At 39.2% G+C, this 23,033-nt stretch overlaps 1 protein-coding gene across 1 annotated transcript in view; it reads right to left on the bottom strand.

Annotated features, from left to right (window-relative positions):
- Uvrag (UV radiation resistance associated) overlaps positions 1 to 23,033 on the bottom strand; it is a 274,073-nt gene that overhangs the window by 241,072 nt on the left and 9,968 nt on the right. The window contains exon 3 of the mRNA XM_013014162.1: positions 8,226 to 8,387. Within this exon, the coding sequence (XP_012869616.1) occupies positions 8,226 to 8,354 (129 nt within the window). The 5' untranslated portion in view covers positions 8,355 to 8,387. The remainder of the gene's footprint in view (positions 1 to 8,225; positions 8,388 to 23,033) is intronic.

The raw sequence follows: 23,033 nt of genomic DNA, 5'->3' as shown, positions 1-23,033 counted from the left end.
TTTTTTTTCTTTTTGCTTATGTGGTGCTGGGGAATCGAACCCAGGGCCTCAGGCATGCAAGGCAAGCGCTCTACCACTGAGCCACCTTCCCAGCCCCAGCTGATCCAAATTAGTAAAATGAGGAACAAATACAATCTGTGCCAAGGAAACAGTAATTACATAAGTCCACTAATCACTGTGTAACCATCAACAAATCATTTAATCTCTCTGTGCTCCTGTTTTCTCACTTAAATACTGAGGAAATAATACTTGGACTCTTGATTTTCATAAAGCTCCCAATCATTATGTATTTGTTAAAAAAAAAACTGAACCACTCCATGTGCTGCTATTGTAAACACAGCTCTGAAAACTGAACTAAACATAAGGATTCTGTTATCTCATATAAGTTAAGATACTACAATGGTCCGTGCAAGCAATATCAACAAACTTTTTCCATCTTGACTGTTTCCAAAATCCCCTGACTCCGTCATCAAAATGCACATCCAGCCCAGCTTAGTTCAGGATTTCTAAGGACAAAGTAGTGACAAGCTATAAAGACTGCAGGAAGTGTGGGTTTCCTATGTAGTTCTGGCATGCGTATGTGACTTCTGACAAGTTCTAGCATCACTCAATTGAAAATGAAGGGAGTAGATCTAGCTCTGCTACATCTTATTTCTGATCCTACTCTCATCTTTATTTCTCTCCTTGATTTAATGCATCATTCAGAATTTAATCCAGACCAATATATCCTAACTAGTATTGTAAAACACTGCATTCAGCCATAGCAGAACCTACATAACACAAACATGGAACCTTCACCAACGTAGAGTAAATACCTGGAGTCATAAAATAAACCTTTTAAAAGTACAAAGTATTGAAATTATACAAGGAATTTTCTCTAAACTCAGCAGAAATCAACAGCAGAAGCAAATCTGTAAAGTCCAGAAAAGCTGGAAAATTAAACAACATGCCTCTAAATATTGTCTGATTCCAAGAGGAAACGAAGAAAAATTAGAAAATATTTAGAATTAAGTGAAAATACAATATCCAAGTTTGTGGGATATATAGCTAAAGCAGTGCTTTTAAGAAATGTTTAGTATGTGCTGATCCTAAAAACGAATGAAGTTTCAAATTGGTAACTCCCAAAAGAAACTAGCAAAAAGTGAATTAAGCCTAAAGCATGCAAATAATATTATATAAAAACAAATCAATGAAATTTGTAACAAAGACAATCAATGAAGTTAAATATTAGCTTTTGAAAAGTTAAAAGTTGATAAATCTCTAATAAAAGTGATCAAGATGGGAAGGGATGGGAAGGAGAAACAAAGGAGGCTACAATGATTGATAAGAAATGTACTCATTATCTTGCCCATGTAATTTTAACGCCTCTGTACAGTATTTTCACAATAAAAAAAAGTGATCAAGACAAAGACAAAAATATGACAGCAAGAATGAAACAGGAGCATTATAGATCCTACACACATCCATAAGACACAGACATACTGTGAAAAACTATACCAATACATTTAAAATCTCAAATGAAATAGCCTACTTTGAAAGAAAAACCACCAAAACTCCCCTAAGAAGTCACAGATAGCCTAGATAGCTCACTCCACAGTCCATGAAGTAAGGGCAGGAAAACTCTAAAACTCTTACCACAAAGAAATCTTAACATCCAGATGGTTTTACTAAATAATTCTGCCAAACATCTGTGGAATATGTAACAACAACTCTATAAAAATTCCTCCAGAAAAATGCAAGTAAACACTTTGCATTCCATTTTATGAAACCAGTATTAGTCTAATAATAACAAGCCAGATAGACAAGTACACTTCAAGAAAAGTATAGACAATAACCCTCCTGAATATAGAGACAAAAAAATTAATAGCCAGGTGCCACTAGCCCAGGCAGCAAAGTCTGTGAGACTCTTACCTCCAATTAAGAAAGAAAAAAAAAAAGCCAGGTGCCAGTGGCTCATGCCTGTAATCTTACTAAAGAGGCTGAGATCTGAGGACCATAGTTCAAAGACAGCCTGGACAGGAAAGTATGTGAGACTCTTATCTCCAATAAACCACCAGAAAACCAGAAGTGGTGCTGTGGCTCAAATGGTAGAGCGCTAGCCTTGAGCTGAAGAGCTCAGGGACAGAGTCCAGACCCAGAGTTCAAGCCCCACGACTGACCAAAAAAAATAAAAAATAAAAAAATCCAGAAGTGGAACTATGGCTCTAGTTGTAGAACAGGAGCAAAAAAGCTCAGGGATAGTTCCCAGGCCCTGATTTCAAGCTCCAGGATCAGCTGCTCAAATCCATCAGTACATAAAAGTATGTGTTTATGTGTGAACGTAATACATATACACACATATACACATACATACATACATATACACACATTAAAAGATAATGAAAACAGTCAACTGTCAATATTCACAGATAATGTATCTGCTTATAAAAGAAATCTAAAAAAAAAAAGGTACTTATACCCTAGAAGTGAATTAATCAAGGTCAGAGTCTGAAACATAAGTTGCTTTATATGCACACACAAAAAAAAAAAACCTGCCAATAAGAGCATTTTTCAAGGAATGTCATTAAATTTGCATAAAAATACAAAATCTGCAGGTATAATTATAATAAAATATGTGCAAGATCTATATACAAAAAAACTAGAAAATACTGATGAACAAACCAAAGCTTCTCATAAATGAAGAGATACACAGTACTAATGTCAATTCTTCCTAATTTTTCTTAGATTCAATACCTATCAAAATACCTGCAGGATTTTTGTAGAAATGGTAACAGATTCTAAAGTGAAAATGTAAAGGCAAAAAAAACCAAAAACACAAAAATATTTTGCTTTTGCTTTTATTTAACTTGTTTATGTTTTAATTGATATCTAGAATTGCCAGGAAAATTCTCCAAAAGGAACATAGTTGGAAGGCGAATGTTATCTGAATTCAAGACATACTATAAAACTATAGAAATCAAGACAACTTGATATGACTATTAGGGTAGATACACAGACCAAGTGAACTGAAATCCAAAAACAGGTGTACACAAATGACTCTTGACTATTGATTTTTCAAGAATGATGACAAAGTAATTCATGAGGAAATAAAAGCTTTCACAACAAAGAGCACAGAAGCAGTTGTTCACATATCTGCAGAACAATGAAACTTGTACTTCATATGAATGTCAATTCAACAGATAAATGTAAAACCTCAAACTATAAAACTTGTAGAATAGTTCAGAAAGAAAAGAATAGGAATAAACCTTAGTAGCATTTAGGTAGGCAACAGACCATGCATACAAAGCAGGAAAGAAGGAAATGATAGTGGAGTTAATTAACATCAAAAAACACATGTTCTATTAAGAAAATGGTTTAAGCTTAGCTGGCAGGAAAATTTGAAAAATGTATTTCTTATAAAAAACTGACAGTATCTAAAATACATAAAGAATTTTTAGGTCACTAGTAAGAATTCAAGAAACCAAAAAAGGAAAAAAAAAACCTAAACAACACATTCACAACAAGAGGCAGAGACTGATTACACATACATATTTACATATTTTACAATGCCAAACATCTTTTTTTTCTTTAAGAAAATGAAAATCAAAGGGTGACATGTACCCTTTACCTAACTTACACAACTGTGACCCCTCTGTATATCACCTTTTTTATAATAAAAAATTAAAACAAGCTGGAAGTAGAGCTGTAGTTCAACTGGTAGTGTGATCCTTGAGCGAAAAGAGTTCAGGGACAGCATCCAAGCCCTAAGTCCAAGCCCTACAACTTGCACAAAATAAAAATAAAAAAGGAAGGAGGGGGAAGAAAATGGAAATTCAAATTACAATGAAGTATCACTTGGAATCCATTAAAATGGCTAAACTTGAAAAGACTGACAACAACTGTGTTAGCAATGCTGTGCAACAAATGGAACTATTTTCCATTGCTGATAAAAAAAATGAATAATGTTACATTCACTTTAGAAAACTGCTGGGCAGTCTTTTACACATTTCAATATATGTTTCACATTAGCCATTCTCAGCTATTGGCCAAAAAGAAATGACAGCATATGTCAACACAAAGACCTACATGAAAATATTCAGTGCTAGCTGAAAGCAGCCTCCTAGGCAAGCAGAGATAGAAGGACTACTGAGAGAGTCAAACCAGAGCAAAAGTGAAAATATACCTTAAAAACAAACTAATCAAAAAGGGCTAATGCAGCCAGGCACCAGTGGCTCATGCCTGTAATCCTAGCTACTCAGGAGGCTGATGATAATAGTTCTAAGCCAGCCCAGGCAGAAAAGTCTGTGAGATTCTTATTTCTAATTAACCAGCAAAAATCCAGAATTGGAGCTAGTGGAGTACCAACCTTGAGCCAGAGTACCAACCTTGAGCCAAAAGTGCTAAGTGACATTGCCCAGGCCCTAGGTTCATGCCCTAGTATTGATACAAAAATAAATTAAAACAAACCATTGTAATTCCATTTTACTTATTACAGCTATTTCATAAATAGCTGTTTTGACTTTCTACAATGACATTTAGTTTCCTGTTGGCTTACAAAAATTTGTTTTCCTTTTGTTCTCTGAAGCATGCTATTCTCAGCATTCTGCCTTCCCATTGCCCACGTTCTAAGAAGATGCCTGTATGCTGGCTCTGAAACTAGGGCAGAGATTAGACATAGGCATAGCAAAGTACTTTAAAGCAAAGTACTTTAAGATCACTACCAAGATGTGTACAGATGTGGACATCTGCAGTTCCAGCACTCAGAAGTTGGAGGCAGAAGTTAGCTTTTTAAATATTTGTATTTAATTTTGATTTGCATTTTCCTTGTAAAAATTCGTAACAAACTGTCTGTTGTCATTTTACACAGTATACATTTTAACAATAACAACTAAAATAGCATTCTGATTTTTTTGCTGGTCCTGGGGCTTGAACTGGGCCTAGCTACTGTCCCTGAGGCTCTGGGTTCAAAGCTAACTCTCTACTGCTTGAGCCACAGCGGCACTTCCGGCTTTTCTGAATAGTTTATTGGAGGTAAGAGTCTCAAGGGGACTTTTCTGCCCAGTGTGGCTTTGAACCACGATCCTCAGATATCAGCCTCTTGAGTAGTTAGGATTACAGGTCTGAGCCCCAGCGCCCAGCTCTGAAACAGCATTTTTGAAATAATAGGATATCACCTATAGAACAGAAAGAATTAAACCTAAGGACCTCTTAATTCCACTTGCCCAAAAGGGTCTTACTGATACTGACTTCCCCCCTGACCTCTGTCTCTTCCCCTCCAATGTTGGATCAGATAAAACCATTTAGAAAAAGTTCATCCCAGCAATGAAGAACCATTAAAAACTACACAGTGGGCTGGGAAGATGGCTCAGTGGTAGAGTGCTTGCCTTGCATGCCTGAGGCGCTGGGTTCGATTCCTCAGCACCACATAAGCAAAATGAAAAAAGCCGGAAGCGGCGCTGTGGCTCAAGTGGTAGAGTGTTAGCCTTGAGCTGAAGAGCTGAGGGACAGCGCCCAGGCCCAGAGTTCAGGCCCTACGACCGGACCCAAAAAAAAAAAACAAAAACAAAAAAAAACTACACAGTGACTAAAAGGGAAGTGGAAGAGGGGGTGCCACCTGTTCAGAGACAGTTTGCCAAAAACAACAACAAAACAAACAAACAAACAAAAACCCTGCTCAGAAAAGAAAGAAAGTTGTTAGAATCCAAAAGGAATCACTAGTGCCAACCCTCCCAAAAGTAACCAAAACTAAGAGGCTGGGAAGAAGAGATTCGTAAGCAAGCTATCTAACAAATCACCAACAGAAGGCAAACTCCTATTTTTGGTCAAGGTCTTCTATTTAAATAAAGATAAAAATGTCTAATTCTAGTAGCTTCAAACATATCCTTTTAGTAATCCAAAGAGATATTTAATTGGATGCCTTGTGACTTTTACTCCCTCTTATATTCTACTTTATAATGGTATTGCTAGTTTTAAACAAGTACTTTTGACTTCAAAATACTTCAAATACTACAAATAGCTATTTGTAACTATTTGTCCCCTTTCTGATATATAGATTTCTGTCCAAGAAATATAGAAAGCCAGATGAGCCAATACTGTATTCCTCAAGACAAAGTAATGTGGAAGCATAAGGGGTGAATTGTAACAGGTCCTTAAACTCCCTTTGTTGAAAAACACTGATTCCATACTTGGGTCCACAAATTAATTAAATGCAGGAGAAAAGCTTGGCATCCCTGCCTCCATTTTTGTGTCTTCTCCTTGTTCTGAGTCATTACCCTTGCAGCCACCTCCAATCCAGGAAGGGCATGACTGATCAGCAACATCTTAATGGCAAGAAACCAAAACTAGTCCTGAGAAGGAATAAAGCCTTGTAAGACAGATTCTGCCCCTATACAAAGATAATTACCTGTAGTGATGAGCCTTCATTGTGGAGCAAAAGTAATCATCTTAAGGGGATCAGATTGTTCCCCTAACATGCTTACAGTGATAACAAATCTTCTGGAACCCATGGCAGACTAGAACTGAGTTAATGACCAAACAGACCACATTTGTAACTAGAACTGTTACTATGCAGACTTTTTTGCTGTCCCAACCAACACTGTCTATACAAAAAGCCCATGTCTGTAGCTCAAAGAAAGCTAAAGATGGGCCAAAGTGTTTACTTTGCCTTCTCCCATGACTACCTATTCCACATAACAAGTCTTCTTCCTCTGCCTTCCACCATTACTGTCCTTTATTTTTTTTTATTGTGAAAATACTGTACAGAGGGGGGTTACAATTACATGGGCAAGATAATGAGTACATTTCTTATCAAGCATTGTAACCTTCTCCTTTGTTTCCCCTTCCCATCCCTTCCCACCCTCCCCCCGCCTCCCCCAATTACTGTCCTTTAATTTGGCATATAAGAACAAGTGGTCAAACCTAACATGTGGAATCTTAGAAGTTGGGCCTGGGATCCAAAACTCTAGCTTCAAGAACATGACTAAGACAATGTATGCGATTTTTTAAAAAGAGAACACATGGAAGTAGAGAACAGAAGTAAACAGGAATTAGGGTATAGTTAGTGATAGGGTAGGTATTGGTCAAAAGACATAATCTTTCAGTTAGAAAGTTCAAGAAATCTATTGTAGGGTTCTGTAGAGTGTGCCTGCCTAATGTGAACAAGGCCCTGGGTTCAATTTCTAGCACATCAAAGAATAGAATAGGATAATAAAATAAAATAAATTAAAATTAAAAATAAAACTGAGTTGCAGAATGTTTCTACTATAAAAACGAAATTCAGAATTACTTTGTTTATTCAAAAGAAATATACCAACACATATATGTTGAAAAAAATTCAGAAAACATCCAGGCTGTTCATAAATAGTATAAGACTAATACTTAGGGTTATTCTTAATAATAGGACCATAAGAAATATAAAACAGAAATGGTATCTTGCTAGGTAGAGAGTTATCAAGGACCACATGTGTCCATCAGTGTGGCACAACACAAAGAGAATTATTTTTTTAAGTTGGCCTAGATATAAGTCTTAGCTCCACCCTGCTGTATGATGTTGAAGACTTTCTTACTCCTTGAAGCTAAATTTTCCTATCTAGAAAATAAGGGCAGTAATATCAACCTTCACAAGGTTGCTTTAAACATGAATTATAGTAACATTAATGTCTGAGGATCATAATCAGGCAGGCAATTCTAACTGATTGCTAATAGGAATGCTGTCAGAGAGGATTATGGAGTTATTGGAGTTCAAAGAGAACATTCTGAGCTATGGACTGTAACATTCCTAGGTACAGCAAAGGCAGAGAAGCCAGGTAGCTGCATAAAGCCAGACACTTGTCATCTCTGTACTCAACAATTTGTAGCTCTTCCTATTCCTGTAATAACCCAACTCTTCTCATCAAAATAGATGTGTCTAGTGGTGTATTCCATATTTCAACTTAATTTTTAGAATCTACAGGACATCCAAAGAAGAGACAAAACAGAAAATGAGACATTGTATCTTTTTTTTAGACACACAAGCAAAAATCTCCTTAAATTGGCACTTTGGGTACTTCTGCATAAATGTCTTGAGTTAAAAAGTATTTTTTTAAATTAGGCAGCAACTCAAACATAATGACATAAATAAGTAAATTAAGTAAACAACCACGGAGTTCTCCCTTTAGAATAGAGAATATAGACATAAGAATCAATAGGATGGTTAGACAGATTAATTTGGAGATGGTAACCACTTGACATTGTAGTCTGAAAATTACCTGCTGACCCAAGTATTTCAGCCCATCCAAATAGACTTTCCATTCAATCAGCAGCTGGTAGGTGTCCTCCTTTCCACCCCAGATCTTTACCACAAAGCAAGACACAGATGTGTCAAGACAGTCAGGCATTATTCCAAAATCAAGACTCCGCCAAGTTGGATTCTGTTGGTGGAAATTGAAACATAGTTTAGGAAGACTATCTTGGGTTTACAATTATTTCAATCATTTTGTCTTTAAAAACAAAGACATCATAAATAAACTAAATTGTTTCTTAAATGTAGTATGCATAAGATTAAACACAAAGATGATAATAATATATGGTCATTATTAGAAGAAATATATATTTCTGTCACTCAATGACATAGCTACACATGGTAATTCACCCATTCACTCAACATTTCTATCAAAGCCAACATACGAACAAGGCCTCCAAAAGAACCTCCAACTTATATACTTGGGCTTAAATATCTATTTAAAATAATCACATCACTGGGGATATATAGTTCAATGGTAAAGCATTTGTCTAGCATATGCAAGGGTTCAATCTCCAGCACTGCAAAGCAAAAATAAATAAAAATAATCATATTATTTCACAGAGAGTCAGTAACAGAATAATGCAAAAGGTTCCACAGTGGCACAGGAAGAATAATAAACTGAAGGTACAGGGACAACATCAGAGACTGTGAAATTTGACTTTTAAAGGACAAGTGGGATTTTACCAGATTCAAAGAAAGAATTCCAGGCAAAGGAACATGATATACCAGGGCTCAGAGGTGTGAAACAGTGAAACAGCAAAACTGTTGGCAGGACTAGCAGAACACAGAGCTAAGGACAGAAACAGGGACTGAATAAACTGAAGGCTGTTTAATGCATTGCCAAGCAGGCAAGACTTTACTTACAACATATGGGACCACTGGAAGGTTTCAACAAACATTTCCATCTAGATAACTGAAACACTTTGAAAAGTCAGACTGTGAAGGGGTTTAATAACAAAGAAAAACTAATTACAATACAATGACTACCTGCTTCAACATTGTTCCCTTAAAGTAAATACTGCTAAATGGAAACAATCTTAATTTAATCTTTTTTTTGGGGGGGGGGGGGGGGGGGGGGGGGGGGGGAGAAGGCAGGGTGGGTCCTGGGGCCTGAGTGCTGTCCCTGAGCTTCTTTTGCTCAAGGCAAGCTCTACCACTTAGCCACAGTGCCACTTCTGGCTTTTTTTTGTTGGGGGAGGAGGGAAGAGAGGGGCAGTCGTGGGTTTTGAACTCTGGGCCTGGGCGCTGTCCCTGAGCTCTTTCAGCTCAAAACTAGTGCTTTACCACTTGAGCCACATTGCCACTTCCAGTTTTCTAGTAGTTAATTAGAGGTAAGATTCTCACAGACTTTTTTGCCTGGGATGGCTTTGAACTGCAATCCTCAGATTTCAGCCTCCTGAGTAGCTAGGATTACAGGTGCCCAGCATTACTTCTGGCTTTTTTGAGTAGTATATTGAAGATAAGCATCTCACAGAGTTTTCTGGTGTAGGCTAGCTTTGAACCACAATCCTCAGATCTCAGCCTCCTGAGTAGCTTGGGTTACAGGCATGAGCCACCAGCACTCAGCTTAATGTAATTTTAATGTTACACAAATGAGTGAATCAAAAGGTCTTTATAGAAGGGTAACGTAAATGATTTGGGGCTTTGTGTTATTTTCCCTAAACAAAGTGAGAAGGGGCATAGATGGGCACCAAGTCCAGAGGGGAATGATGGATACATGGCATGAAAGTTACATAGCAAGAATAATCCTGCAATTCATTTTCTGCAATTCGTTTTCTAGTTGGTATTTAAAAATTAAATCCAGAACCCCCCAAAATTCCAATCTAAGATCTACAATGGAAAATGACCTAAACTAAAAATACTCACCTTTCCCCAATGGACATATCTTAGAACTGCCCTTGCTACCAACTTCACTGAATTGTCTCCCTTCTCTTTTTCACTCCTCAAACATACTCTGTGCTGTAAAGAGATAACCTGTGAACTGAGGGCCACACCATTTGTTGACATGTCTGCTAAAAGCCCATGCTGTTAAAAAACAAACAAACAAAAACCTTTCTTGTAATTCAAGATGATTCATCTCTGCACAAAGAGCCCTTCCTCTGTTCCCATCTTGCCCTCTGGTGACAAACTACCCCAGCCCACTGCCCCACCTGAATTCACTTTTCTACCTAATAAAAGAGACCTTCATTGTAAGGGAATCATCATCCCATTTCTTCTTCAGTGGGGCTGAAGAAACATGGTCACCCTTCTCAGGTTGGAGCAAATAAAACCTGTTGGCCTATGAGTTTCTGTCAGATCTTTTCTTTATCCATACTCCTGGTATGGATACTCCTTAACATTTCCCAACATAAGATGCTGCAAACTGGGACTTGAAACCTGGAAACGCAAAATATTTCCTTACAACTACCTCACTGAAATTGTTTTAAGAGCCCTGCTAAACAAGGGCAAAATTTCATTCAAATATGAAGATAACATTAAAGTCTAGGAATAACTATGTAGACCTGCACTACAAGAAATGCTAGTTCTTCAGGTTGAAGAGAAATGGCACCAGATGGAAAAACTAGATCAACAAGAAGGAATGAAGAGCATTAGCAATGAGAAATATGTGAACTATAAATATAAATGCTCAAGATGAGTGAAGAGCAGCTACTCATTTCTAATAATGGCAGGCTAGGCATTCCTCCAATAAGTATGCTAGAGGAATTTTTAATAATAATAATTATTAACATCACAGAACTATTTCCAAACCAAGAAGGAAAGAACATAAGGGGAAAAAAGGAGAGATCTAGAAGGCCTTTGACTTGAAGCCACTGCCAAACCATACAAACTTAGGGCTTTGCTTCTGGCAGTCTTCAAGAGAGAAAAGGACAAAGCGCAAAACTTAGGTTCAAGCTGAGGCCCAACAGGTCCAACAAGTCCCTCTGCACTGAGCTCCAACCACAAAAGCATTACACAGAATGGTTCATAAAATAAATTTTAACAACCTCCTGCCCATAAATGTCCCTAGGGAAAGTTCTCATGAGAAGTAGGGAGAAATTTCCTTAGAGGAAGAAATTACACAGAAAGTAGCTCAGAAACTGAGCATAGTAGAGAACACCTGTAATTCCAGGACTTGGGAAGCTGAGGCTAGAAGATAGGCAATCTAAGGCCAGTTTGGGCTACATATCAAGAATCTCACACAACAGAAAAAGTGGGGAAGGGGGAAATGTGTGAAAGCAGCACAGATCAATGAGATAACAAATATAGATGGAGAACAGTTCCAAAAACATGCATGTCAGAATGAAAATATCTGATAGCCATTTAGTAAACAATTCAGAGGGAGAAAAATGGATTCAAGAAGGGGGCAAAGCATTATCTGAGAAAATTTCCTAGACGAAGAAGACAAAGACGAAGAAGAGGAAGAGGAAGAAGAAGACGATGAAGACGAAGAAAGTGGAGGGATGCCAATGCCTCACACCTGAAATTCTACCTTCTCAGGAGACTGAGATATGAGAATTGAAGTTTAAAGCCAGCCTGAGCAGAAAAGTTCATGAGACTCTTATCTCCAATGCTACCCAAAAAGCCAGAAGCTATGGCTCAAGTGGTGGAGTGCTAACCTTAGCAAACTAAACTCAAGGAGAGCAGCCAGACCCTGAACTTGAACCCTAGACTAGCACAGAAAAGAAAAAGAAAACAAAAGACTACTTGGCACCATGGTATACATCAACTCCACAGAAAGTATAGATAGATAGGAGGTTCATAGTCTGAGGATGACCCAAGCAAGAATCACAAGCTCCTATCTGAACAGTTAAAGCAAAAAAAGCTGGAGGAATGGTTCAAGTGGTAGAACTCTTGTTTTCATTTTTTGTTTTTTGTCGGTCATGGGGCCTGAACTCTGGGCCTGGGCACTGTCCCTCAGCTCTTCAGCTTAAGGCTAGTGTTCTATCACTTGAGCCACAGTGCCACTTCTGGCCTTTTCTGTTTATGTGGTGCTGAGGAATCAAACCCAGGGCCTCATGCATGCAAGGCAAACATTCTACCTCTGATCCACCTTCCAAACCCCTTCATGTGGTAGAATTCTTATACAAGTATGAGATTCCAAGTTCAAAACTCCAGTACTGCCAAAAATTAATTTAAAAAAAAACTCATAAAAGTCACAGGTAGAAAATACCCAACAGGTTCCAGGCAAGGTAAATAAAACTATACCAAAATACAAAAAATTAAAAAGTGAAACTATAGAACCCCAAAGCAAAATAAGATCCTAAAACCCACCCAAGTAAAATTATCTTCCAAGGAATAATAGGCTGAGCACTGAATTCTCAACAGCAAAAACAAAAGCCAAATCGCAATGGAATTTACTTTCAATGTGCTGAAAATAAAATAATTAACTGAAAACCACTTTTCTCCAATTAGAGTAAAACAAGTACAATTTCACACAAGGAGACTTGTATGTGAGTGTTAGAGTATATTAGACTTTGCCAGAAAAAACACACAGACATCCAGGTACAAAGAACAAAGAAAAGGTTTGTTACCAGTAAAGGGACCAGCAAGACCCCTTCTCACAAGAGAGAACAAGTGCTAGCTATTGTCTCAGGTGACCTATATAACCTAGGAGGTTTAGGAGGGGCTAGAGGGGCTAAGGAGGCAGAGACCCTGGTGCGGACATGTGGACCAGAGGCTTCATCATGGCACACTAGGATTTATGGCTGCTGCCCAAGTAGTAGATAAGGGGTCCTGCAACTGCCCAGACCTGAAGGTCACTCTGAGGGGCTCTTGTTGCCTTATATGGTGGTAGCTGCCCCAGAGAAGTGCCATCTCAAGGTAAAGGGGTTTGGAGGCTGATTATTTACTGCCTTTACTAAATGGGCCTAGTGATGCTTAGGAAAGGAGCATGCTAAGCTGTGGGAAGGGAGCTCATTGGGCTAACAGTGAGATACTGTCATTCAGGAAAATTTCAAAGGATACACTTCAGGGATATGGAAAGTGAACTTAGTTATCTATGCTTCAAGAATGAATGAACACCGAAGTGACAAATATAAGAGCAAATCTAAAGGAAGGGAAGGATTTCTAATATTGCTGAGTCGTGCAACAATCCTCCCTAAAACAATAGTGAAAACGGACAAAATTATCAAAACAACAAGTTCAGGGCTCTGGATATCAACCAAAGGCATATATCAAATTTGAGAGTTATTTGGTGGGTTTTTTTGTTTTTGTTTTGTTTTGGGTTTTTTTTTTATCAGTTGTGGGGCCTGAACTCTGGGCCTGGGCGCTGTCCCTCAGCTCTTCAACTCAAAGCTAACACTCTACCACTTGAGCTTCAGCACCACTTCAGGCTTTTTCTGCTTATGTGGTGCTGAGAAATCAAACCCAGGGCCTCATGCATGCTAGGCAAGCACTCTACCACTGAGCCACCTATTTGTTTTGTTTTGTTGTTGTTTTGCCAGTCCTGGGGCTTGAACTCAGGGACTGGGCGCTGTCCTTGAGCCTCTCTCTGCTCAAGGCTAGCACTCTACCACTTGAGCCACAGAGCCCTTCCAGCTTTTTCTGTTTATGTGGTACTAAGAAATAGAACCCAGAGCTCCATGCATGCTAAGCAAGCACTCTATCACTAAGCTACCTTCCCGGCCCCATTTGTTTATTTATTGTCACTTGTGGAGCTTTTAACTCAGGACCTGGATGTTGTCCCTGACCTCTTTTCCTCAAGGCTAATGTTCTTCCACTTTGAACCAGAGCACCACTTCCAGTTTTTCTGGTAGTTAACTGGAGATAAGAATCTCACCAATGGGCTGGGAAGTTGGCTCAGTGGTAGAGCGCTTGCCTTGCATGCTTGAGGCCCTGGGTTCGATTCCTCAGCACCACATAAGCAAAAAGGAAAAAGACGGAAGTGGCACTGTGGCTCAAGTGGTAGAGCGTTAGCCTTGAGCTGAAGAGCTGAGGGACATTGCCCGGGCCCAGAGTTCAGGACCCAAAAAAAAAAGAATCTCACCAATTTTCCTGCCTATGCTAGCTTTGAACCTTGATCCTCAGATCTCAGCCTCCTAAGTAGTTAAGCAAGAGCCTGCAGAGCCTGGCCCAGTTATTTATTTTTTAAAAAGCCAAACAAACAAACCAACTTACTGACTTCAGATTAAGAACATGAGAGTGGGTGACATCTTATCTGGGGCTGCTTTTATCCCTAACCCCAACTCAACCTGTAAAGTTTTTCTTCTTTTTTCTTTTTTTCTTTCTTTCTTTTTTTTTGCCAATCCTGGGGCTTGAACTCAGGGCACTGCCCCTAAGTGTCTTTTGCTCAAGGCTAGCACTCTATCACTTGAGCCACAGCACCACTTCTGGCTTTTCTGTTTATGTAGTACTGAGGAATCAAACCCAGGGTTTCATGCATGCCAGGCAAGCATTCTACCACTAAGCCACATTCCCAGCCCTGTAAAGTTTTTCTACTTGGGAGAAAGGGGCAGGTTAGAAGAATCAGTTTGCTACAGATGAGGATAAACTACATTTGAAATGGAACATGGAAAACCCTGAGCTTAGAGGCAAATGAAGGAGGAAGACTAGTTTCACCATCTTGGTTAAGATAAGTAATAGATGAGCAAGATAAGCAGTAGATAGCCAGAATTTTAATGGAGAGATTCAAAAAGGAGAAGCTATAGGGACCTTGACATGCAATCATGCATCCACATAGGACAGTCCAAAGAGAATCTACACAATCTACATATTCCTATCTGATATAGTCTGCATGCACATGCAGAAGAGATCTGAGAAGGCCCCACAGACAGCAATACCTGCAGGAAATTAAAGGCGAGGGAGTGGGGAAACAAACCTACCAATCCTTTGGTAGGGGTTTCTGGCTTGAAGTATTTGAACAAAAGTTTAACCCAATACCAATGACCACTAACCTTTAAAGACACTGCTGACCACTAAGTTAGAAAGACACTGGAGCACCATTAGAAATCTGGATGGATCACAACCAGCAACTATCAATCAGATAGACCACTGGCTTGTGGGATAGCATTAAGAGTCACTTCAGCCTTTCTTCTCAATGAAGAAGGCTTTGAGGCTGTCCAGTAAAAAGGAAAATAGTAAATCACACTCCAGTGCTGAATTACATAATCAAACCTCTGTGTCTCATAATCTTCAGTTATAAAAAAAAGTGAAACATAAGCTTTTATAAAGCTTACTAGAAGAGTAACAGTTATTTTTAGTGATTGGTACTATTGGAAGGTAGAAGACACATGAAAAGGACATAGAAGAATGCTTCATCTAGCACAAAGACGTATTGAATGCATTGAGCGAATTAGTCCAATAGACCTCCAACAAGTGCACATAAAATTAGACAACTTGTCAACCTCAATAGTTAAAGGCAAAAAGAGCCCATTTAAACTAAATCAAATAATCAACTCTAAAACATTATGAGACAAAAACAGGAAAAATTAGATTTTAAGGTGCTGCTATACTTCAGCGATGTTCCATGTTTAATTAAACTGTAAATAATTTAAATGCTGGATTGAGATGTGAACTTTATAACCAGTGAAACATAGAAGCCAAGAGTTTTGACTACTGTTGCCTAGTTTAAAAAAAGAAAAAAAAAACACAGTGCCAGAATTTGAATCTGGGCCTCTAGAATTTGTTTTGTTTAGGTTTGGGGTTGTTTCTCCCCATTAAATGATGTGAGAATTTAGAACAAAAGAGACCTTAACAGACTGTCAATAGTTCTCTTAGTCAGACTTGAAAACTTCACAGGGCTCAGACTTGCTCTTGCTGGTTAATCACATACTAAACTGGCTATTGGCAAGAATAAAGTATGGCTAGCCACCGAGACCTCATGCCTACAAAACTAGCTACTCAAGAAGCTGAGATTGAAACTCTTATATCCAAATAACCTCCAAAAAGCTAGAACTAGACTGTCAGCCATAAGCAAAAAAAGTAGAGCAAGAGTTTGAGGCCTGGCATTCAAGTCTCAATAACAGCAGAAAAATAAAACATAAAAAAATAAAGTATGCATCACAGATCAGCTAGGAAAAACTTGACCTTCACCAGTTTACTCAGCTCACTATCTAGGGCTTGAAAACCTGGGAGCCAGGAGTTCTGAGCCAAGCTCTCTAGTTCCTGAGTTTGAAGATGGGCCTGCTCCGCCCAGGATTTCCCTTCACCACCCCAACCTTACAGGAATATCTACAATCTGTTGTGAGCCGTTATGTGGCAAGCATTGTACTTAACATAGATTAATAGTACAAATGAAGAAGCTACATACAACCAAGAGCCAAAATGGGGGGGCCAACTAGTTTACACATTCCAGAACTGTTAAGAATAAAAGGGAACTTTGAACTTGTCAGTTTAAGTTTTGAAATGAGGAAGCTGAGGTCTTCAGATAGAGCCCTTCTTCCTAGCCTCTGCCCTCAACTGCAGTTGTCCTAGTTAATGTTTCTCTGACCACCAGGTTTGAGTTCAAGCATTTCTTCCTCAAAGAAGATTCTCTCCACTGCCAGGCCTTCTGTGAGCCTGAGTCTTTTTGCTTTTCCTGAATGATAATATAGTACCCTGGAGACACAATAAGCACTCAAATACTGAATAAACAAAAGAAATGTCCTATTCCTCCTAATGACAATAAGACCTAGTCAATCTGGGAGCAAATAATACTTTTTGTGTTCCCGCAGGAATCTGTGAGCAACTAACTTTCTTAAGGCACCTGCCATGATAAATCACCATGTTTTGCTTGCCTGTCCTCCCTCCTCAAAGGAAATTTCTACCAGTGTATTTAATCTCTAACAATATTTGGTACCTAGTTACTAAAAGTTTAGGGTGTTAAGCACCATGCCCCCAGTAGGACTACACATTTTTACTTATCTTCACAAAACTTAAAGAGTCCTGCTGGGCACCAGTGGCTCATGCCTGTAATCCTATCTACTCAGGAGGCTGGGATATGAGGATCACGGTTCAAAGCCAGCCCAGACAGGAAGGTCCATGAGACTCTAATCTTCAATTAATCGTTAGAAAACCGGAAGTGGCACTGTGGCTTTAAGTGATAGAGCACTAGCCTTGAAGAAAAGACCTTAGGGACAGCACCCAGGCCCTGAGATCAAGCCCCATGACCAACCCCTTCAGCATCCCTCCCCGCCCCAAAAAAGAGAACATCTAATAGTCAATAAACGGGGGAAAAAAGTGTTTCACTGTAATAATCTGTGAGGAAGTATAAAGTCATAATACCAGGAAAGCACCAGAATGGCTAAATAAGTTATGTATTACCAAGCTTAGGCATGAATAATTGAAAAACTAAAAAACTCACACTGCTAGGGCTGGGAAGGTGGCTCAGTGGTAGAGTGCTTGCCTTGCAAGCACCACATAAGCAAAAAAAGAAAAAAGTCAGAAGTGGCGCTCTGGCTCTAGTGGTAGAGTGCTAGCCTTGAGCTGAAGAGCTGAGGGACAGCGCCCAGGCCCAGAGTTCAGACCCCATGACCGAACCCAAAAAAAAAAAAAAAAAACTCACACTGCTGATAAAATATAATTGGTACAAATATTTTGGCAATTATTTGGCAATACTTATCTGGTAAAGGTGAACATAACCTATAACCCAGCCCATAATTCCACTCATAAGTACATTCTCCAGTGAAATGCTCAAAGGAACAATGTTCCTTAGAATTAATAAACTACTACATGTTCCATCATGGATGAGTCTTACAAGTATGCTGAACAAAAGAGAGAATGCTGGGCTGAGAAGGTGGCTCAGTGGTAGAGCGCTTGCCTTGCATGCATGAAGTCCTGGGTTCAATTCCTCAGCACCACATAAGCAAAAAGAAAAAAAGCCGGAAGTGGTACTGTGGCTCAAGTAGTAGAGTGCTAGCCTTGAGCAAGAGCTAAGGGACAGCGCCCAGGCCCAGAGTTCAGACCCCACAACCAGACCCAAAAAATAAATAAATAAAAGAGAGAATGCCATGTAAGAGTCAAACCAGACAGAACTAGTCATACAACAATAAGTCCAGGGTTGTCTTTTCACCTTGGGAGGTGACACTGACTGGAAGAACAGAAGAGGAGCCAATCATGTTCCATTTCTTGATCAGGTGACACAGACTTGGTTCTCTTAGAAAAGGGACCAGGCTATCTGTGCATTTGACTGACTATAAGTATATCTAATGAAAGTTTCAAATGATTCAATAATGAAAAAAAATGGGAAGCTGCCTGCAGTGTAGAAATAAAAGTCTTCTCTTGCTAATGATATTTCAGGCTCTTAGCAAATTATACCACCTAAAGAGATACCAATTACCCCCCTGTATGAAGATCCCTGCTCAATAACAGTACCTGTGTTCTGGAATATAAAATAGTATAATTTCATATTCTATCTATATGGTAAAGTACCAAAAAAAAAAGCATGAAATAACCACTTCCTTCCAAAGTGAGAAAAAAAAATGAAGACTAAATACTTTTGAAGGGCCATATAGCATTGGTGGGAAGAAGAGATGCTGGGGGAGGGGGCGATATTGCATTAAACACTCTTAAATACTTCATTATGAAAGAAATCAAAAGCCTCCAGAGGAGAGGGGTTTTCTGAAGTCATTTCATGTGGATGAATACATGGCCCAGGTTTCCCCTTCTAAGCCAATACATCAGTAACACAGTAGAGCTATTGTAATCTTCTCATCACAGACTTTCCTTTATACTTTTACAAAATAGCTACCAGACAATGAGCAATAATCCCTGAGTTGGTACATTCAGATACAGACAGATACAGCCTGCCACATATTCAAAGAGTTTATTGCCATATACATATATGTGTGTGTATGTATATATATGTATATATATATATGTGTGTGTGTGTATATATATATGTGTATGTGTATATGTGTGTGTGTGTGTGTGTGTGTGTGTGTGTGTGTGTATTGGTTGGTCGTGGGATCTGAACTCTGGACCTGGGCGCTGTCCCTGAGCTCTTTAGCTGGACCCCCCCCCAAAAAAAGAAGAAAAAAAGTACATACTCTAAAACTTTTTTGGGGAGTAGGGGGTGGGGCCTGGTAGTGGGCCTGAACTCTGGGCCTGGGTGCTGTCCCTCAGCTCTTCACCTCAAGATTAGTGTTCTACCACTTGAGCCATAGCGCTACTTACAGCTTTTTTTTTTTCTGATTATGTGGTGCTGAGGAATTGAACCCAGGGCCTCATACATGCAAGGCAAGCGCTCTACCACTGAGCCACCTTCCCAGCCCATTGTTTATTCAATTATAAGGTTCACTGACCTCCACTGGACTTCTAGTTGTGAGAAAAGCTGTCTTTCCTATCAAAGGGGGTTGCTTAAAAGTTCCTACTTTGTGGTGCTGGGAAGGTGGCTCAGTGGTAGAGCGCTTGCCTTGCATGCATGAGACCCTGGGTTCAATTCCTCAGCACCCCATAAGCAAAAAGAAAAAAGCCGGAAGATGCGCTGTGTCTCAAGTGGTAGAGCATTAGCCTTGAGCTGAAGAGCTGAGGGACAGCGCCCAGGCCCAGAGTTCAGGCCCCACAACAGGACCAAAAAAAAAAAAAACATTTCCTACTTTTGCCTGGTGGTTTGGCTCTAGTAGATTCTAAGACTATCATAAGCAAGAAAGCAGCAGGGGGTAGGAGTAATTAAGACATTCTTCAAGTTCTTCAAGAAAGTAACAGAGGATGTGAGTAATTAAGATTTTCCTACCCTCTTCAAACTAGCTAATCAGGAACACATTGTGAACCTGAGCTCATCCAATTCAAGCACAGGAGCAGAGCCTGCTGCATTAGGGATAAAAAGTAAGCAGCAGACACACTCTCATAGCTTGTTCACCAGATTTTTGGCTGAGGGTGCACCGTTCTGCAGAGGTAAATACTGCCTTGCCCAGTTGCTTTTGATTTGGTGCCCTTATTCCTAGGTGACATGCCAAGGTCCCAAGCCGTATCTAACAACATGGTAGCTCATCCGGGATCTTTCACATCACCTGAAGAAATCCTAGAAGACCATCCTTAGGAGGAGACTCATCCTGCTGCCCCACTGTGACACCTTCCGGATCAGGCTAAACACAGCATTCTCTTCTAGCTTGACAATGGACTCAAAACCAAAGTTAAAGCTGCAACCCAACAAAGGGGCCCAACTACAGAGGCCCAGACAACCCCTCTGTTTTTATAATAACTTAAAAAAATAATAAAGAGACTTGGACAAAGAGGCCCAAATTAAAACTGCAGCAAGCAGGTAAACAACTTTGTGCACTGACCAAGGCAGGGAAAACTCACGTTTATAAGTACTGTCTTGGTGGCTGGGTATTTTGGGGGATTGTGGGTGTGACTAAGACGTTTTAGACACAGAAAGAAAGCAAAGTCTTCATCTGCAGTTTCATACTTCTGTTAGGGAAGACCAAAATACTGGAGATGGAGGAAGCGATCACTGGGGTGCAAGAAACTTAGAGCAAGGGGGGTTGAGTACAACAGGAAAGCTTTGTCACAGAAAACTGCTGAAAATGGGAATAACAATTCTATGGCTAGGGAAAGAAAGGTGGAACTAAGGAGATTCTCTTGAACATTCCCATTAGTCTGTTAGGTAGAATGTTGAACTCAACATGCTAAGGTGAAATTGAGTTCTTTACCTTGGTTTTCTTTCTTAATACTGTGTGCTTAGTAGAGACTCTGTTGTAGACTTATTTTGGTCACATGTATCTGGCTTGTTCAAGACAGCATCTGGGTACCACTCTGCCATGGCAAGTGTTTTGTTGGTCTTTATTGCTCTCTAGATGGACTTTGTTCTGGGAGGGACAGTCATTTTATGCCAGGTCTGTCTTCATCTTCAAGGGGCTAGATCTCCCTATTTTGGGAAAGAACCTTCTTGTCTTGGTTCTATCCCAGGGTCCAGACAGAAAGGTGTACATTTCTAAGTTATCTGTGTTCTATGTTCTGTATTTTTGTGTGGTATGTTAATTTAGGAGAGAATGGATCAGATAAAATAACACAGATGGAAGGGGGGGAGGGGGCACAGGTGCTCAGCTTTTATCTTGCTTTCAGTTAATCTATGAGTTTAGCATAACAAGTTTTGGTTTGGTGTTTTTTTTTGTTTTGGTTTGTTTTGTTTTCAGTCACTGGGCTTGAACTTAGGTCCTGGACACTGTCCCTGAGTTTTTCTGCTCAAGGCTAGCAGTCTACTGCTTGAGCCACAACAACACTTCCAGTTTTCTGGTGGTTATTAAAGAAGAGTGTAACTTTTCTGCCCAGACTGGCCTCAAACCATGATCCTCAGATCTCAGCCTCTTGAGTATCAGCTAGGATTACAGGCATGAACCACTGGTGCCCAGCCATAAGAAGTTTTTAATTTGCCACTTAGACTAACTCCTATCACTGGGAATTTGGTGAAATGTTTTTAGACCTCAGGCCCAAACCACAGCACTTTTAAATTTCAGGCCCAACAACTCATTCCTCTATGCTCCCCTACAAAAATAAAAACTGGTTATGGAAAGAGAAAGATTATTTACATGTGGCAACCACTGGAAGATGGCACTTTAGTGTATTTCAGGGGCACAGACATCAACCTTAGGCTAAGTGGGGAGAACTGGGGACAGGAATGAGAAAGTAAAATAGTTAAAATATTCCCATGTGGGTTCAGGGTTGGTCAGAATTAGCACCACGTGATCAAACAATTTAACACTTTTGAGTTCATTTTTCCATTTCTCTTTAACAAGAGAATGGCAAAACCAAGCTACACTGGTCTAAAAACTAAGCTCAGAATATAAACCTAAATTTTAAAGTCAAAGGAATAAAACTGAAACTCATAAGCTCATCAGAGATCAACCTAATTCACTTGAGGGGAAATTATCCAAGCCTTGGTAGAAATAAAGTATTTAAATTTAAATAAAGAACTTTAAATTGTTTCTTAATCCTTTCATACCTAATTGAGGACTTTCAAGGTTTCAGGATATAACATATAAGTTATAGAAATGTACTCATTACCTTATTCATGTAACTGTAACCCCTCTTACAGTATCTTTACAATAAAAGATATATACAAAAAAAAGTTATGGAACATTTATGGAGGAATTCATTTATTCAAGGAACATTTGATTATTATTTTTTATGGATCTAGTGCAATTATAATCAATATGGATCAAAACATGTAAGCCACAAAGTCCATCAGCAAAAATCACATTTGCTTAAGAAATGCAAAATCCTAAGTAGGGGGAAAGAAATCAACAAATTTGGCTTCTGGAGGCCTGGCAGTGGTCCTTCAGAAACAGCAAGAAGCAAGTTAGCCATGTGCTATGTCTGGAATATTCTGGGGTTTGCTGACTCCTACGGAGCCCAAGAGCCATTAATCTGAATCAATCACAAGACTTAGCAAAAAGTCAAAAGAATAAATGAATTTATAGAAACTATATTAACATACAAAAGAAACAAAGAATTTAGGCCAAAAACATAATGCCAAAGAATATCCTTAAAAGGAATATGAACAAATTAACACTAAACAACCATACAATAGAAGTATACTGGGGCTTCCAGGGGCTCAACTTACTTTGGGAAACAATGTTTGTAAACAATTATAATTTAAGCAAATATTAAAGGAAGTATACTAGAAGCCTGGACTTGGTATCAAAAATAATTAACACAAAGGTCAGCTTGGAGGCATGGGTCAATTGGGTGAGTGCAAGTCAAGCAAGCAAGCCAGCTTAGCAGCAAACTTGAGGCCCTGAGCTTAAACGCCACCCAGTACCAGAAAAAAAAGATACAATTACTGTTAAGTACCGTACATTACAAAGTGTAAAATGGAAGAGACCTAGGTAGTCTTTGGGTCCAATCTTCTCCTTTATCTTTTTTTTTTTTTTTTTTT

Source organism: Dipodomys ordii, unplaced genomic scaffold (genome assembly GCF_000151885.1).
Source record: "Dipodomys ordii isolate 6190 unplaced genomic scaffold, Dord_2.0 Scaffold22, whole genome shotgun sequence".
Lineage (NCBI taxonomy): Eukaryota > Metazoa > Chordata > Mammalia > Rodentia > Heteromyidae > Dipodomys > Dipodomys ordii.
The sequence above is the reverse complement of the archived record's forward strand: the minus strand, read 5'-3'. Positions and strand labels throughout refer to the sequence as shown.